General features: G+C 41.5%; 1 protein-coding gene and 1 long non-coding RNA gene across 4 annotated transcripts in view; one reads left to right on the top strand and one right to left on the bottom strand.

The window, feature by feature from the left end:
* Positions 1-7,104, top strand: part of FGD3 (FYVE, RhoGEF and PH domain containing 3) — a 94,933-nt gene extending 87,829 nt beyond the window's left edge. For all 3 annotated transcript variants that reach the window (XM_053988957.1, XM_053988959.1, XM_053988958.1), the window contains one exon: positions 5,711-7,104. In XM_053988957.1, the coding sequence (XP_053844932.1) occupies positions 5,711-5,935 (225 nt within the window). In that variant the 3' untranslated portion in view covers positions 5,936-7,104. The remainder of the gene's footprint in view (positions 1-5,710) is intronic.
* A 788-nt stretch (positions 7,105-7,892) lies between these two features.
* Positions 7,893-8,444, bottom strand: LOC128813674 (uncharacterized). The gene is made up of 2 exons (XR_008439126.1): positions 8,328-8,444; positions 7,893-7,993 (listed from the first exon to the last, which is right to left on the bottom strand). It is a non-coding gene; the product is annotated as an uncharacterized LOC128813674 (long non-coding RNA).
* Positions 8,445-15,522: the final 7,078 nt, after the last annotated feature.

The raw sequence follows: 15,522 nt of genomic DNA, 5'->3' as shown, positions 1-15,522 counted from the left end.
CAACAACAGAATTAAATTTCCTATTCTGGATATGGCACAAAGCCTCAGAGATTTCAGGTTACCTTATTACCTGTACTTACTGCTGATACAGTTGTGAGCAAATGTTAAAGCTCATTCCTTTTCCATTCAAATTTTTAGCAAAAAAAGAGGACAAAACAAGGATAATTAGGTTATGCTTTAGCTTTTTTAAGATTTCAGACAGATATAGTCAAGGGTTGTATTTTGCTGTTGTTAGGGAAAACATTTTCCTGTTAAATATATAGAACTGCAAAGGAGGCTGGATATTGCAATTGCTGGAGCTGCTGGTTCAAGCTTTTTTTTTAAACCTAGTTCTGGGTTGATGGGATAGAGGAATTTGTGAAAATGTAGATGTTCTTCAGCCTGAAAAATTATAAAGCTACTTGTCATAGCATCAGGGGGGGTTTATCTTTAATTGAAATACTTACATTTATAAGCATTTTTTGTCTGTAAATGTACTGTTGAAGCTAACTAACATTTGTGTGTGATGAAAATCAAAGGATAGAAACATCTGTATCCAAACTAGAAATATCTGTCTTGCTTCCTTAGCACTGAAGAATGACAATGCTGAAAGGAGATTCCCCATATCCACTTTTGCGTTTGGTATTTGACACATTTATACAAAGCTTTGTTTTATCTCCTGTGTGGGATGGAAGTAGTAATGGAACCGAATTCAGCCATCAATTACCCTGCTGTAGTTGTAATGATAAAAAGGTTTTCTTTTTATTAGCATCTGTTTGTGGCTAGGAACAGTCGAGGAAATAAATTTTCCCTGTGATTTTATAAAGCATTTCAGAGTAAAGCTCACCCTGTATCTGATCAACAAATACTACACCTTGTTGTTAGAGCTGTGTTTATTTCACAGCTTGTCAGCAGGAGCACCTCTGGTTTTAAGTAAGTTTGTGTAATGTTTTAAATGTAGTGCTCAAAGAGGCTGAAAGCTTGAATTTGGAGCTTCAGCCTGTGGCTCCATCTGTGGTTCCAACTCCACAGTGGGTAAGCCTCCAATTTGTCCTGCAGACAGCGAGCTGCCCGGTTTCCCTCCTAGTCAGCGGAACATGCATGGCTGAAATTACATGTTGGAAAAGCAAACAGCCTCACACAAGGCACTAAAACAAAGGCAACAAATCCAGTCTTTGGCCCTCTCTGGAGTCAGGGTCTGGAGAAAGGAACAATGTTTTAAAAAGCCAAGCAGAGAGAACAGCTTCACCCGCAAAACTTTTCAGCTGATGCGCAAGCTGTGCCTCATCCAAGGGCCATGCAAGTCCTGCATCCACACAAACCAAGCCAGATTGTCTCACACTTGGGCAAGGAGAGTGGGAATAGAGGGAGAGAAGTTTAAATTCTTTGGCTTTCCTCACACAGAAACAATGTGTGTCATCTAAGAGGTGGCAGGGGTGAGAAGTTGAGAGGAAGCAATACCCCATACACAGTATGATTGAGAATTTCTCCTACTGCCCATCTGATTGTTGCAGTACAGCACAAATAATAATCCATGGACATAAATCACCTGCATTCAGTGCAAACTCGATGCTTGATTCTGCAGGCCCCACCTGATAGTCACGTAAAACCACAGATGGAAGCTGGAGGAACTTCTCTGCTTCAGTTGCTATGTACTTTGTCCGTGTCCTGCCAAATTTGATCTTGAGCCTCTGCTGATATTATTAGTAAGATCCTATTTTTTTAGGGGAAAAGGGTGCCTTTGGCACTGATTGTCAATTTTATGACAGTTAAATTTAGAGATTAGTGTCCTCAACTATTTCAGGGGTGAGACAATTCTCCCAGTAAAGTATCAAGAAAGCCAAAGAACGAGGTTATTTATCTTACATTACAAAACCAGCGTTTACTGTCAGGAATGAGACAATAAACAACAAAAGTTATTCCTTTCTTCAAGGGCCTGCCATTCCCATTTGTATACGTCAATTTGTATCCAACTGCAAGAAAAAAATTAGGAAGTTCTATTTCTTGATATTAATACAACATTCTTGTTAACTCTGGTTTACATAGGATCCACTAAACTTCTGAAGAAAATCTCTTCCAGAGCTTCATTACTGGTGTCTGAATGTCTGGAATCAGTTGGGAGCCACTCATATGCTTAAATATTCTTTTCCCAGGCATAGTTCTGTTTGCACAACCACCTCCATGGATCTCACAGACCTCTTTAGACCTGCAAAGAAGCATTTCAGTGCCTGAGATGTGTCTTTTGGGAATAATATTGCTAACAATAGTATTAAAGGTCTTGAAACAAACTTATTTTCTAGAAGTTTGAAAGTTGGAGGGATTATTGTTAAGAAGAACAGAAAGAATAGCTGCCTTTTGGGAAGAAGGAGCAAACCAAGCTGAATCTGGAGCTTTGAATACAGTGAAAGCTTCTTCCTCTGCACCCATGGCCCTCACGCCAAAGAAGGGATGCTAGTGCAGGCAGAAACATGACTCACAGATTTAAAATAGCAAGAAAACTGCTCTTTTTGCTCTTTTGTTCCAGGAGAATGAATTCATCCCCTGAGTGTTCACAGTTCAAGTCTTGCATAAGACTTTACGCATGAGGATTCCCAGCTTATTTAGGTTTGAGAATCATACCAATTTGATTTTTCCTCAAGTGGAGAATTTGTACAGCTGTTTGTCTACTTATCTCAGTGAAATTATAAGAGTTTACTTAAAAGGAAAGACCACTTCAAGTGTAAGGAGCAGCAGTTTTAAGATAAATTAGTATTTTCAAGGGCTCCACCTGGACCTTCTGCCCCAGTTGGCCTTATAAAATGCACAGCTACTTGCAAAGCTCTGACATGAACTTACCTGAGTGTGATGTGCAAAGGCTTCCAGGATAGCTGGAAAAGTAATGGACTTTGGATGAATATGAAGGGTAAAACTAGTATAGCTAGAGCTAGTATATTTATGTATATATCAGATCAAGCTTTATCCAAGAGAAAATGTTCCTTTATAAAGAAGAGAAATTTTCCATTCATCATCTAAATGTGATTTACTTTTAGAAAATAAGAGAGTAGCTGAGATTGAAATTGAGCTCAGGGTTTTTGAGAAGTGTTTATTTTTTTGCTTGCCTGTTGATCCTGTTTAGTAGAAGCTTTACCTGGCCCTGCACTAAACTCTGCTTGCCCTTTTCTGGTCCTGAAGATCACAGGAGTCTCTCAATGGTTTGTGTAAGGTTGGGGTTAGATCATGAGTGGATAAAGAGTGGAGTTTGGGTGGAAAAAAACAGGGATTTTCTAAGCCCACTCAGAAGTAGCAGGGGGAAAATGCCATTGGTCAGTCACTGTTGTCCAAGAGGGCTTACACATTGCAAAGAGCTGTGCAGTGCCAGAGGCGTGTCTGTATGCAGGGGTGCCTGAAACAGAACTGCCTATGTGGTGGAACTGAATTGTCTGTTCCCAAATCTTAAACTCTGGGTGTTGCAATGGCTGTAACAAAGCAATAAATACATCCTACTCTAATGACCTAGATAAATAACCCATTTGTGTTGTGCTGCTGAGAGTCAGGATGAGTGCACAGCGCTTGTGATTGCTGACAGTATTACACATCCACTAAATTTTTATCTATCACTCACTCACTATCTGAGGAAAATTATTGTAATCAGCCCTAAAGTGAAGCTCTTTCAGCACTGGGTATTTTGGTTTGATGAAATACCAGTATCATGCAGTCATATTATATTGCATGAATAATTTTTTTTTTTTAAAATACAGTCCAATCAGCCAAATCCTGTAGGCTCTTATAATGACAACATTTCATCAATTTCATCTCTCTTACAAGGTTTGTAAATCCTACTTATATGCTCAGCATAAGGCTGGAATTCCTCATGGGTGCATAATAGCCACTGGATTTGCTGGGCTTCAGGTAGGAGGGAAAGGCTCAGCAGCAAAGGACATCCACAGATGCTGCTGGTCTCAAAAAGAAGTCTGGATTGGGGGTGGGGTGGGGTACTCCTCAAGGCCAAATGCTTCACCTTTACCTCTCAGTAGTACAGCTTTTCAGAGATAATGTAAATCCCTTCCTTTTGGATCAGGCAGGTACAGACAAAGTGTCAAGGGCAGCATATTAAGGGAGGATGCAAGACCAAAGGCAGACTGCTTAATTTACCTGTGTCTGCACATGTTGGGTAGGTGCAACACATACAATTCAAACATCAATTTGCTCTTACAGTGCACTTTGTGGCTACAAATAACATCGTTTGTCATTGTCATGGGCAACCTACAATTTTTCATTTGACAAGTCTAAATGTTTACTCTTCCAAACCAGACCAGTGAAACAGGCATGGTTGAGCTTGCATGTGCTCTTGTGCATTTGTGTTCATCAGTCCCATGTTTGCTTGCTTGAGCAGTGCCACGTGTGCAGGAGCTGCTGTGTACATGCCAGTTCTTCTGCATGGGAAGACCTTCCTGTTTTTAGAGATGTGGCTGTGGTTTCAGGGAATAGAAACTGTGCTGCATTTAGGACAATTACTTACACTCAAATGGCAATTGAGTGTAACTTTAGCCTTTGGCCTAAAGCTGCCTTAAATCTCATTGAACAGTGCTTGGTCTTTAAACAGTTGTACTCTGGCATTTTTGCATGACAGTAACAAGCAATAGATGAATAAATCAAGAAGCCTCTATTGATAAACTGTATTAATAAACTGTGATAAATTTTTGACTGTATTTCTTGCCCATTTAGTTTATGTATGTGTCTGCATTGATGTGAGCAGTTTTGATACTTGAATTGCTTTAGACAAAGTCTGAGAAAAGTAGGCATCTTTTTTGGCCGTTTTTCTCAGAGTTTTGGTCGTCTTCCAGATTTACCAAGTCATCTGCATTTGGTGTGGGCTGACAAAAGAATGACTTTGCCACTTCTCTGTGGGATGCTTCGTTAGCTTTGGTATGGGGCTGCAACACAAGCAGCTGCTATAGAAGGTGACAGCTTTGTACAGATGCTTGATGCCTGTGTGATTCAGACTTGAGTTTGGGGACTCATCTTTAGAAACACTTTGCTGGGAGCAGTTAAAAAGATTTCTTGGCCATGGCACACCTTGCCTTGCTAAAATATGTCTTTTCTTGAGAGCTTAGGAGAGGAGTTGGTTGATGCTCAAGATGTGACTGTTAGAGAGCTGTATTGCTCCTTAGATCTGTGAGTCAATCTGACTTTGAAAGGATGGTCAAGAATTTGAGTATTGGCTTTTTTGACATCTCTCAAAGGCATCATAAATTACTGAAAATCAAAAATTGTCTTTTCTTTCAAAGACTTTTTCCTTGCCCTTTAGTTACCTTGGTGTCTCTCAGGGTCCAGCTTTGTTTAATTGCTTCCTTTTAACCAATCCTACAAAATATCCCATGATGTTCAAAAGGGACAACATTAAACTCTTCTCAGCTGGTTCCCATTGCCTGTACCTAATGCAGAGGAAATTTTGTAAAAGGCACACGCATAAGTTACATGAAATTATATGAAAATTCCTGGCCATATTTACTGTGAAAGGAAATCAGTGAAGTAAGAATAAAGCACCACTAAGTCATTGCTCTTTGCTGGTTTAAGCTGAGCAGTCGGTACTGCCTTGTCCCTGCTTCCTTCATTGCAGCGCTGAACAAGGAGCCTGGGACTGTCCGTGTGCTTCCTGCAGTGTGCGCCTGCCGGCTCCATGCAGTGTACCCCGCCCGCCCCTCAAACTGCATTTGCTCCTGAATCCTTACATTTGTTTTCTCTCCTTTAGGATGGACGAAGCCCACGTCCAATCCCTCTGCCTGGCTATGAAGTCAGTTTACCAGGTTCTGGTGAGAAGTTTGATGTGAAGCACGTTTTTAAGCTTTGCCAGTCCCATCAAACTCTCTATTTCAGTGCAGAAGATGAAGAGCTACAGATGAAATGGATGGAAATTCTCACCAAAGCTTCCAAAGGGGAGACTGAGGATACAACTGAAGGGCTCAGCAACCCATAGAGCAAGTTTCATTTTGTTTCTTTCCTACATGCTATAAACCATCACTTGAATTTGGTATTCATGGCACTTTGGAATCTATATGGCTTTGTATTTTCATGTGTCTGCATAGGAAGTTCAGTGGTTTCTCACCTTTTATTGTACATTTTTCAAGTACAGTAGTTATCTGCCATATATTATGTTAAAGAAAAAAGTAGTTATAGTTGTTGGTGGTTTAAAACAAAAGACAAGGAGCAAAGCATTAATTTTAACAAAGGTAATGGAAAATCATCCGTCTTGTTTTCCTAAATGTATATTTTCCAGTCCTTTTGATTGCTGTTGAGTGCAGGATGTGTATAGTCTGTGATTAATTCTATAAATGATCCCTTTTAAGTTAAATGTTGTAAAGGCTTGTGCTGGCCACTGACATTCCTTTCTCTGCCTCACTCTCCTGGTTAGGTCTTTGTGATGTGTGAGCAATGTACTGAGTATTTTCCTTTTGCTAAAATCATGTCTCTGCTGTTTTGAGATGACCTGTTCAAATGACAAATATTGTAGAAGGGACTTCTAAAAATAACTGCAGATGGTGGAGAACAGAACATTAAGAAGTCTCATTGATTTTAAGCATTTATTATATTGACTGCTTTCTTCTGGAACCAATACCTTCCTTCCTTCTATTGGAACCCATTTTGATGTAAGTGAACAAACATTTTATACTGCAAACTGGGTTATGATCAATAAACAAGAACATTTTTAGTACACACCATACAAAAAGGCGACTTTTTTGTTGTATTGGTTAATTTAAGTGGCCTAGATTTTATTTATATAATTTGTAAATAATGTTTCATAAGTATTTTAAGAATTTTTTAAAGACCTCAGCTAAATAACAGGATTTAGTACATAGTGTAAGAGATATTTGTATGAACTGAATTTGTAATTTAATTTTCATGTTCACCTGTTTTTGTCTTATTTTCAAACATAAGTGCTTATCTATTTAAATAAAAATTCCTGCAGTTAACTCCTGAGCCAGATTTCCAAGGCACAGCAAAGTTTAGGTCAACATTTAATATAGGTTAAAAAAAATTATAAAAGTCTAAAACAAACAAAAAAAAAAGGCATGTCTGTTCCTAGTCATAGTAAGCATGTAGTATCAAATAAATGAAATAAAATCTGTCACAGTACTGTATTTTAAATGGTTTGGTTTAACTTTTATTTCCTCTTCAGCCTTCTGCATTTTCTGATATTGATAGAGAGGAAGAAATGCTCCATATAGACAAGAGTTTTTTAGGATTGTTGAAAATTAGTGATATGCATCAGTGAGTATTTTTTTGACCTACAGAAAAGGACTTATCCTTATTTGGGGTTTGGTTTATTTTTTACATTGGTGAATAAATAATCTATCTGAAGTCCATGATGATAAAAAATTAGAGGCCATGTATTTGATTATCTACTGGAAAATTTTCTTGAGACTTGCATCTTTCTTCCCCACCCACCCTCTCCCAACAGTCTACACAGAAAAGATTTCTTGAAGAGTAGCTTTTACCATGAAAAGGAATTCTTTCCAATGGGTGTTATTTCTTCTCCCAAGCCTCCTTGAAAATGTAATATGCTTACATGTAGAGTGTTTGCATTTCAATGTGCTTACATGTAGAGTGAGATGTAGAGTGCTTACCTTGAAAATTTACTCATTTAGTAACATTTCTGGTTTGGAGGTGGGGTTTTTGTTTGTTTGTTTACAATGTGTTAACATTCTCTCATTCTATGATTTTAAGCAAATCAAGGGAAATGTGCTTAGTGAACACATTAACAAACCAACATGTAGTAATGCAGGAGCAAAGCACCCTCAGAGAACAGCCCCAGGCTACAGAGTGCTGTTGTAGGAGAGTCTCTCTTGGTCAGCATTGATTGACCAGCACAAGGTCCCAGAATACAGCGCTGCTGTGAAATCACAACCAAATGCTCTGAGAAATCACCACACATCTCCGAAGGCTTGTCCTAAATTTATAGCAGGATCTAATCTCATCCAGATCAAAGGCTGGAGGGTTAGGACCTTTGTTTCATTCTCCTTCCTCATCTTCTCTCCTTTGGAAGAAATAGGTGTTGCTGACGCTATTTGTCATAAAAGCTGTAAGCTTTAGACTTTCCTTTGTCATAAAAGCTGTTCTTCTGAGCTCAGCCTGCTTCTGTGCAGAGGGCTAGCACAGGGATTAAGCATCCCATAAATACTACATGTGCCTTCGTATTAGTGCATAAATAAGATTTAAGCCACTAATAGCCCCTTTCTAGCTCTGTTTAGAGCTGAATTATATATGCTGGCCATGATAAGACCAGAGAAAAAAATTTAGATTGTGGCAGCAGCAGTTAAGTTCAACCAGGGGACTGAATTTTGATGAAGTGGGGATTAAAAGTACAATACCCATAGCTGTGGTGTCCTGACATCAGCACATTTCACAAAAGATGCCAAAATCTCACAATAAGCCAAGAACCTTCTCTGTGCATGAGGGATGTGGCCTGTGGAGCTGCACCAAGAAGTCTTCTCAACTTTGCTGCTTGCAACCGTGAAGTGAAACACGTCAGGTCTCTCTGACTCTGCCTGTCACGTCAAGGCACCACACCCTACCTGCCTCATAGACACAACATTCCTGCTCTGAGCATGGCTGGGGCAGAATTAAAGCAAACTGTGGTGCTCTGGACTCTCAGGCACTGCAGGACGCCAAAGTTCTGCTGTGTTTGGGAGCTAAACCTCACAAATCTTGAAAGAGCTTGCTTGGTCCTTCCTGTCAACAGCTGGATAAACCTTTCCTTTGCTTTTCCAGGAACTGCTGTCTCTCTCTAAGATGCCCATCATCTCTTGCCTGAATTAAACTGATGTCTGTCATTTTTTTCTGTAAATTGGCAATCACAGATTAAGGGTTTGAACAACCCTGGATTTGGTTGTTCAAAGGAAGATTTCATTAACAAATCAATTAGCTGTATTTAATCTCATTCCCACACATTTTTCATTCTGAGTGTTTATTTATTAATTTTCCTATTAAAATGTGGTGTTATGCCCTCAGAAAGAAGAGCTGGCAAAAGCAAAAATACAATGAACTGGCAAGGGAAAAAGGCAGTGACAGAGCAGACAGATGGGGCCAATCTCCAATTATTTATTTCCTTCCTAGAGGTGGGATGCATGTTGGTAGGTGGCTCATTTTGCAGGTGGTGAGAAAGTGAGGTGATCAGGATAAGGAACAACATTGAACTACGACTCGGAGAGACACAGCATTCCATAAATTATCTGTATCCTGTTGATCCACCTACATTTGAGCCTTTGGTACTGTACAGGCAATACCTGAGGTCTGTCATCTTTGAGCCTCCATCATCTTTGAGCCTCATCAGCTTGGACAAGACTCACTGCCAGCTCCAAGACTACAGGAAATCAAACCAATCAATTAGGAAGTTTTATTTTAAACCAATGTCTCCATTCAAAATTATGAAGAAGGAAGTTGTGTTTTTGCTAAATGATGTGTGACCTTTTAATATCTCTGGCTCCAGATTGCTCATGGGTATCTAAAGGATCAGGGGTATTGTGTCCAGGGTCCATCAGGGGCAAAGTCGGCATGGACAAATCTACTGAGAAACAGGAAAACTCTGAAATGGATGGTCCTTACCTGCTGTGTCTGCTGCAGACCATCAGCACCAGGGATTCTGGGCCAGGTTTTCACAGAGGCAAATGGGACTGATCCATTCAGATATAATATTTATTATTCACCTTAATCTCATATGAAAAGGCTAGATTTCAGTGTGCTCATTTGGTTTACTCATTCTCCAGTGTCTCTATTGGCTATGATGGGTTACACAGGGTTCACTGACTGAGGATTTAGGAGAACTAGTGCCACCATATCAATGCCTGGTTGTGATCAAATAAGGGTTTTTGCTAAATCATAGAATCACAGTATTGTTTGGATTGGAAGGGACTTTAAGATCATCTTGTTCCACCTCCTACCGTGGGCAGAGATATCTTCTACTATCCCAGGGTGCTCCAAACCCCAGTGTCCAACCTGGCCTTGGACTCTCCAGGGATGGGGCAGCCACAGCTTCTCTGGGCATCCTGTGCCCAGGCCTCACCACCCTCACAGGCAGAATTAATTTATTTCTTAAATCTGAACCCCATGAGTCCCAACGAGGTGAGCACAATCATATACATGTATGTAAAACTGCTTCTAAAGGTGATGCAGGGGAGGGAATGTGAATCCCAGCTGTTTTTTCTGTTTTCACGGAATTCCTAGTCACTGACAGATGCTCACAGCTGCTTGAGAGAGAAAGATGACAAAGCTGTGAGTTTCTTGTTTGATGCTGGAGCTGCTCAGAGAGATAAAATACAGTAGAGTAGTGAAAATGAGGGATATATTTTTATGTCCATTATAAACATCTTCAGAAATGGAACAAAGTAATCACTGTGCTGGAGCACAGTGCGACTGTGTGTATGTCTGTCTCCCTTCTCCAACAGTGATGTGAAGATGAAGCTTGTGGATTTGAGAGGTGAGCACCTGTACGTGCCCAGAGCACACAGCATAGCCAGGTGAGGAACCTGTTTCCAGCCATGGCCAAAGCAGAGGTGAAGGAACATGTATGGATGTGTGACTGCCAGCAGCCCAATGCTCAAAGATATTCCAAGCTAGAGATGGTACCTGGCCTTTAATAACCCCTTAGAGGATTTTTGAGCTAGAACTTAGCTGATGATATTTTTCACTGTAATCTTTTTTAAAATATCCACAATATCCTGTGTCAATGAATTCTCCCCATCTTGGCTAGAAAGTTTCTTCCCTTTTTTGAAGCTGTAGTGCTGGCACCTTCCAGGTCTGGCCTGGGAAGCAGCACTGAGCAGCTCCCCTGTAACCTTCCTCAGAGCCCTGAGGTCGCACAGAATTCTCCTGGGTCTTCCCAGGTGTCTCTTTCTGTAGCTAAATAGTCTGTTATTTTGTTCCTTGCTGGGTAGCTCTGATCACATTTGTTTCCCCTCCTTGAGTCTCCTTTCTTTGACCACACAGGACATGAGGTGGGTCAAGGGCAGATGCTGGGGCAGGGAATTTTTTTCTCTCACATTTCTGTCCCAGACTGTTTATATCTGGGGCAAAGAATACTTGAATATTTTCCCTTTTCAGCATCTTGTGCCATTTTGACTGTCTTGAACAATAGTGATGTGCCAGGGCTTTGGTGGTGGGCAATATTTCCCTTGTTAAGTCCCTTAAGCAAGCTGGAAGAAGAAATATTAACCAATATCAGCTCGGTCTGTTTTGAAGTTGATGCTGGACATGTACATGCATATCCTTCCATCAATGCCCTTTGCTAAATGAGCAAAATGACAATGTTACAGAGCACCTGTGCAATTATATTTGAATGCACCATTTAGAGACTGTGACAAATTCCATTATGTGAATTGAAAAGTGCAAAAGGTTAAAATAAAAATCACTTAATAAAATTGTAACAGTCCATTTAAAACTGCATAGGGGAAATGTAGAACTGTGAAAAGCACTGAGCATCTACCATAAAATAAAATAAATCTTTATTTGCTAGAATGGACACTGGGCAGCTCCTTGGCTGGTACAAATGGATGAATTTAGTTTCAGCTCTGTTAAATTAGCTGAGGATCCAACCATATAGCTTTGTTTGATCTTTAAGCATTTCTGCTTCCTGCCAAGACTGAGATAACCAGCGATTTACAGCACAGCTTTTGCTGTCCCTAGATGCACAGGAAACTTGAGCAGGATGTCTGCTACACATTTGGAGACAAGGCCCAGCAGGTTTTCATTGGTCTTGGCTTGCAAATAGTTAATGTTCTCTCTCTACAGTGAATTTACCGCCATTTCTCCTAGCACAGAGAAAACCTGACCCTACAGTATTGCTTCAATAGCTGCTATTCTTTTTTTTTTTTTTTTTTTTTTTTGCCTGAGAGATCAATTTTGTGCCAAATTTGTGGCATGTTAGCAATTCTTCCCTGATTTCTGAAGTACACACTAGGTTTAGGATAATAATGCATTTCTATAAGTCTGTAATGAAATTGTCACTTAGGAACAGCACACTAAGACTTTACTATGCTCCTCTGAGATTGCTTCCTGTTGCTGTTTTGAAGGGATAAAAGCAAATCTAATATGTATCTTGTGCAAGGGTCTAAAGTTGCTGGTGTCACATGAGCTCAATCTTCTGAGCTATGCAGATCAGATCCCCAGGATCTGATCATGTGTGCCAACTTCACCACACAAACCTTACCACGGCGCCATAGTTCAGGACAGGTTCTGAGCAGGTTCCACCAAGTGAGTGGTGTTTTTCTGAAATGAGGGAAAATTACTTGATATTCACAAGGGCATAGAGTGATAGAACAAGGGGAAACAACTGTAAGCTGAAGGAGGGCAGTGTTAGACTGGATATTAGGAATAAATTCTTTACTAGAAGGGTGAGGCCCTGGCACAGGCTACCAAGAGAAGCTTTGGCTGCCCCATTCCAGGGAGTGTCCAAGGCCAGGCTGGATGGGTCTTGGAGCAGCCTGGGGTAGTGGAAGGTGTCCTTGGCCATTGCACTAGGTGGAACTGGATGGGCTTTAAGGTTCCTTAACCATTCTGTTTCTATGTTTACTTGAGGCTTATAAAATGTAAAGCTCATCTCTGGTAGAGAATGACCAGATATAGAATGAATATCCTGACATTTGTAAAAAGTAGATACTAGGAGAAGGAAATTAATAAATGAATTTCTAAGGCCATGTCTGCTTAACTGGAATCGTGCTGATTACCCCAGTGCTGGAGGAGATAGCTTTTGTGAGTGTTCACAGCAACATTTTATCTTGAAGAACAAACGGTTGTTCTCAGAGTGTTTGTTTTTCCAAGCTACAAAACAGAATGTGTATTGATGCCACTTGGCCTGTCACACTGTATTTATTAATTTCTATAAAAGAAGAAACAAAAATGTTCCCTCCTCAAATTAGTTTAGTATTTTCTGGCTCCGATGAAATATCGGAGGCTGAAAATATGTATTCTATGGATATATGTACCTGTGTGCTGCTGTGTTTTTCTATACTGTGGTACTGGACTGCACTTAATGGTAATACAAGAAAATAGTTCCTGAGCTGTGGCCCCAAGCTCCCTAACACCTACTAGAAACAAGGAAAGCACACTGGAGTTTGCAGCAGGCAAGCAGGTCACATGTTATCAGCCATGAACCATCTTTACACAAGCACGGCAGAGCTCTGTGCCACTGATAGCCCAGCAGAGTGACTGGAAGAACCAAAATGGAGCTGGGCGTGGGCATACAGCATGTCCTTGGCAGAAAGGATTCTCCAGGTCCCTGCATGCAGTATTCCCTGGTACAGGACCAGGTTGGTTTCTTCCATACTGGAGAGCATCACTCCTCCCTGCTGAGAGAAGCCATACTTTATTCCCACGTCTATCATAGAATCACAGAATGGTTTGGGTTGGCAGCAACCTTAAAGCCCATCTTGTTCCACTCTCTGCCTTGAGTGCTGTGTCCAGTTCTGGGCCCCCCAATTTAGGAAGGACACAGAGGGGCTGGAGTGTGTCCAGAGAAGGGCAACAAGGCTGGTGAGGGGTCTGGAACACAAGTCCTGTGAGGAGCAGTTGAGAGAGCTGGGGTTGTTTATCCTGGAGAAGAGGAGGCTCAGGGCAGGCCTCATCACTCTCTACAGCTCTGTGACAGGAGGGTTCAGCAAGGTAGAGGCTGGGCTCTTCTCCCAGGCAATGAACAAGAGGAAAAGAGGACACAGCCTTATGCTGCACCAGGGGAAGTTTAGGCGTAACATGAGGAAAAGATTCTTCACAGAAAGAGTGGCTTGGCATTGGAAAGGGCTGCCCAGGAAGGTGGTGGAGTCACCGTCCCTGGAGATGTTTAAAAAAAGACTGGACGTGCCACTCGGTGCCGTGGTATGGTTGCCAAGGTGGTGTTAGGTCATAGGTTGGACTAGGTCATCTCAAAGGTATTTCCAACCTAGTTAATACTGCGATACTGTGAGTGAAACCTATAGCTGGGAGAAGAAGAAGAGTCGGGGCAGAGTGAAGCCATTTCCCTGGGCCAGCAGCATATCACTGATCCAGTAACGGCAACAGATCTGACAACCCAACGGATCATTTCACGTCACTTCTAAAGGTCACATTTTTCTTGCAGCAATCTAATTGCTGAGCTTTTAGCTACCACACCTGTGCATGTGTGATCTGACTAAACAGAAGCTGAGGCTGAGAGCTACTATTCTCCTTTTCAAGAGCTACAGAACAAGCAACAGGGTCTGCCTAAGGCTCTGAGCAGTGTAGGCAAACCCAAGAGTCACTGCCTGGGTCTGAGGGGCTGATGCTCAGCTGAACCAGCCTCAGCTCCTGAGGCTCAGGGAAGAAGGGGATGGCAGCAGGGCCAGATAGGAGAGGAGAAAGGGGATCAGCTTGCTGCTGCTGGAGGGCTGGAAAGCTGCCATCGCTGGGCTGGGATGTGGGAGCATGTCCCTGTTTGGCCAGGCAGCGAGGGGCAGGCAGTCCCTGCCCGGTGCCTGCAGCTGTCCAGGCAGCTTTGCTGGAGACTGTCACTTCAGTAGTCTTGTGCCCTTGGCATGTCTGGGGCCAGCTCTAATAATAGGATTAAAAGAAAGGCAATGTCTTAGGGCAGTTTAGTGAAATCCAACAGTCAAATAATCCCTAAGAAAAAGCAGCAAGTGTCTGGCTGAGGCTGCATGGCTTCTCCTGATGCTGAAGATGAAACCAGAGGCCTTAAAAATTATGAAAGCACTCACCTGCAACTAGGGAGGTGAGTGATGTTCTGGGGTGTCACACCACAGAGCTGCCTGCAGTGTTCAAGGACATGTGGAGCAAAATCAGTGCTGTTGGGTTATACATTCCCTTACAAAGCAAATCTGAATGCTGCCACGAGGTGAGTGGAATTCAGGTGCTGCTGCTTAATTTGCTTCTGTGAGTAAGGAAAGATTGGACTTGCAACACACTTGTGTTCAACTTGAATTGTGTAACAGCAGCTGCAGGGGTAGTGGCTTGCAGAAAAACTACTTCTCTGTCTTTGGTATTCCTCTGGTTTCACTGGACTTGACTGGAGGAACTACAGTTTCTTGTTGACTTTAATTAGATTGATTAATATTTGGCATTACCGGAAATACAAAGCTAATTTATAAGCTGCAGCATTTTCAAAAATGGGGTTCTGCTATAATGCGACCAAGCATTGCTTTTTGAATGTGGTTTAGTAGTAGGATGGAAATAGCAGACCCTTATATCTGCAATATTCCTGAGGCCTCCCTGACAGATAAGCTCATAGGAAAGAGTGCTATGGCCAGCAGCACACTGAGTGGTGTCACCTTTTAATGTGGGCATGATCCTGCTCCATTTGATGTTTCCAGAAGAACCTTAAGAGGTTTTTCAGTCTATTTGGTGCACCTTGGAATTTAATTTCTCTAATCTGCTCCTGCAGACTATTTTTTCCTTCTAATTCCAGGTGAAAAAAATAATGAGAGGGTATATAACAAGTGGAGAGACTGTTAATAGCTGCAGTGCTTGGTGTGGGCCTCAGACCATAAGCTCAGCACCAACACACAGAGCTTCCTCAGCAGAGCTAGTTGTTCCTCCTCTTGTTTT

Source organism: Vidua macroura, chromosome 13 (genome assembly GCF_024509145.1).
Source record: "Vidua macroura isolate BioBank_ID:100142 chromosome 13, ASM2450914v1, whole genome shotgun sequence".
Lineage (NCBI taxonomy): Eukaryota > Metazoa > Chordata > Aves > Passeriformes > Viduidae > Vidua > Vidua macroura.
This window is presented reverse-complemented; position numbering and strand designations above follow the sequence as displayed.